The sequence below is a fragment of the Plasmodium reichenowi genome, chromosome 5 (assembly GCF_001601855.1).
Source record: "Plasmodium reichenowi strain SY57 chromosome 5, whole genome shotgun sequence".
Classification (NCBI taxonomy): Eukaryota; Apicomplexa; class Aconoidasida; order Haemosporida; family Plasmodiidae; genus Plasmodium; species Plasmodium reichenowi.
The window spans coordinates 165,799-168,192 of NC_033650.1; the positions used below are offsets into that span (position 1 = coordinate 165,799).

The 2,394-nt window shown below is 15.2% G+C and overlaps 1 protein-coding gene across 1 annotated transcript; it reads right to left on the minus strand.

Moving 5' to 3' along the window:
- Positions 1–1,043: 1,043 nt before the first annotated feature.
- On the minus strand, positions 1,044–1,581 carry PRSY57_0505000 (small ubiquitin-related modifier, putative; the record flags this gene model as incomplete). Its single annotated transcript, XM_012906122.1, has 2 exons — positions 1,044–1,159; positions 1,395–1,581. The coding sequence occupies 2 exons, from the start codon at positions 1,579–1,581 to the stop codon at positions 1,044–1,046; spliced, it is 303 nt and encodes a 100-aa protein (XP_012761576.1).
- Positions 1,582–2,394: the final 813 nt, after the last annotated feature.

Consider the following 2,394-nt stretch of genomic DNA (forward strand, 5'->3'; position numbering starts at 1 on the left):
TTTATTTTTTTACATTTGACACCTCTCATATCTTATATATATTTTTTTTCTTTTTCTTCTTTTTAAAAATAAAAAAAGAAAACGAAAAAACTCAACCCTTATTTAAAAATATGTAGATCTTAAACTTTTAATATTTACATATACGTACAGATATATATATAATATGTACATATATTAAAAAAAAAAAAAAATAATGAAATGATAAAGAGAATGAATCATATCATACAATAATTATATAATATCAAAATTTTAAATGAGCTGGAAATATTTTCACATTTTATATATATTTTACGAATAATCATTTTTTATTTTTTTTTTTGTGGTTACATATATATATTATATATATATATATATAAATTATATTTATATTATATATTTATATATAATTTAACCGTTTAACATTTATATACTATAATCATCAATTTTAATTATTTAAATAAGTACGCATATATTGACTGGTACACTTATTATTTTCTTTATTTTTATAAATATAAATATAAATATATATATATATATGTTCAAAAATAGTTGTGAGATGAGGACCTTTTTAAAAATACAAAAAAAAACAAAGAATAATCTTCATTTTATAAGGAACCACTTGAAGAAATATATGAACCTTATGATTGAAAAGGATATAAAAATATAAAGTATATAAGAATATACAAACATATACATATATAAATATAAATATATATATATATATATATATATATATATATGTGAATGATTCGGTTTTATAAATATTATACAGTTAAATATTTTTTTATACTTATTGTTTTATCTATTTATTAATTCCCTTAATATTATTAAGGGGAATATTTTAATCCCTATCTTTATAAAAGGATTGCAGACAAAAATTGAAGAGTTCTTTTTACATATATATATATATATATATATATAATATATATATATGTGCGTGTGGGAAGTATAAAATTCGTATTTTTTTAAAAAATATTTTACATAATAAATATATATTAAAAAATATATATATAATCACATATATACATATATTTATATATATATATATATATTAAAAAATAAAATTAGAAACTTCCTCCTGTTTGCTGAACCATAGCATCAATAACATCGCCGTCTTCAATTCCTAATTGTTCTGGGGTGTTATCTCCGTGTATACGATCTCCGTCATATAAAAAACGAACTACAAAATGAAATAAATAAATAAATATATATATATATATATATATATATATATATATATATATGTATATATTTTTATGTACTATAACACATTGTTGGTTTCCCATTTAAAATTTTTTTTTTTTAATCTCTAAACAAATTCATCACATGGCTAGGTCACACATAGATATATATATATATATAATTTAATATATATTACATATATATAAATTTATTATGTATCTTTTTGCACATACCTGCTTCCATTGATTGACCTAATCTATTACAATATACCTCCATTAATTTTTCTAGTTTAGTTTTCCTTTTTATTTTAAAAAAAACTTCAGCTCCGTCAGGAGATCTTACTTTAACTTGTATATGTTCACCTTGATTATTTACAGGTGAAGATCCATTATTATTAACAGTTGAATCGTCATCTCCCATTTTTTTTTTTTTTTTTTTCTTTTATATATATATAAATAAATATATATATATATATATGTATGTATTATTTATAAAAATTTAAAAATAGAAATGTAAACTATATTAATGTATTATATATATATATATATATTTTTATATTTATTTATATATTTATTTTTTATTTCTAATTATTGGTAAATATATATAATATATTATTATATATTTATTATTATCAATAATTTGTAACCTTTTTTTTTTTTTTTTTTTATTTTATATATGTATATGAATATATATACGTATAAATATTTATTATTTTTTTTTTTTTTTTTTGGGTATTTAAACTTTATACACTTAATTATTTATCCGTAATAAAATATTTAAAAAAAAAAGAAAAAGAAAAGAAACTATATAAATGTATACATATATATATATATATATATATATATAATTATATATGTATATTTTATAGTATTATATTTTTATAAGCTTGGAAGAGATTAATATAAATTTTATTGTATATATATTATATATATATGATATATTTTCAAGAATACACTATAAGTAAAAATAATATGAATAAAAGAAAAAAAAAAAAAAAAAGGAAATAAATAAATAAAGAAAAATGTTAATAATCATATGGAATTATAACTTTTAAATGTAATTTAAAAAAAAAAAAAAAAAAATAATATATATTAAAATAAAAAAATGAAATTTATTCTTTTTCCATATTTCTATTAATATATAAATATTATATAAATATATGGTATTATAATATTTTTTTTTTTTTTTCTGAAAACATGAGGATAATTATAATATATATATAAATAAAATATA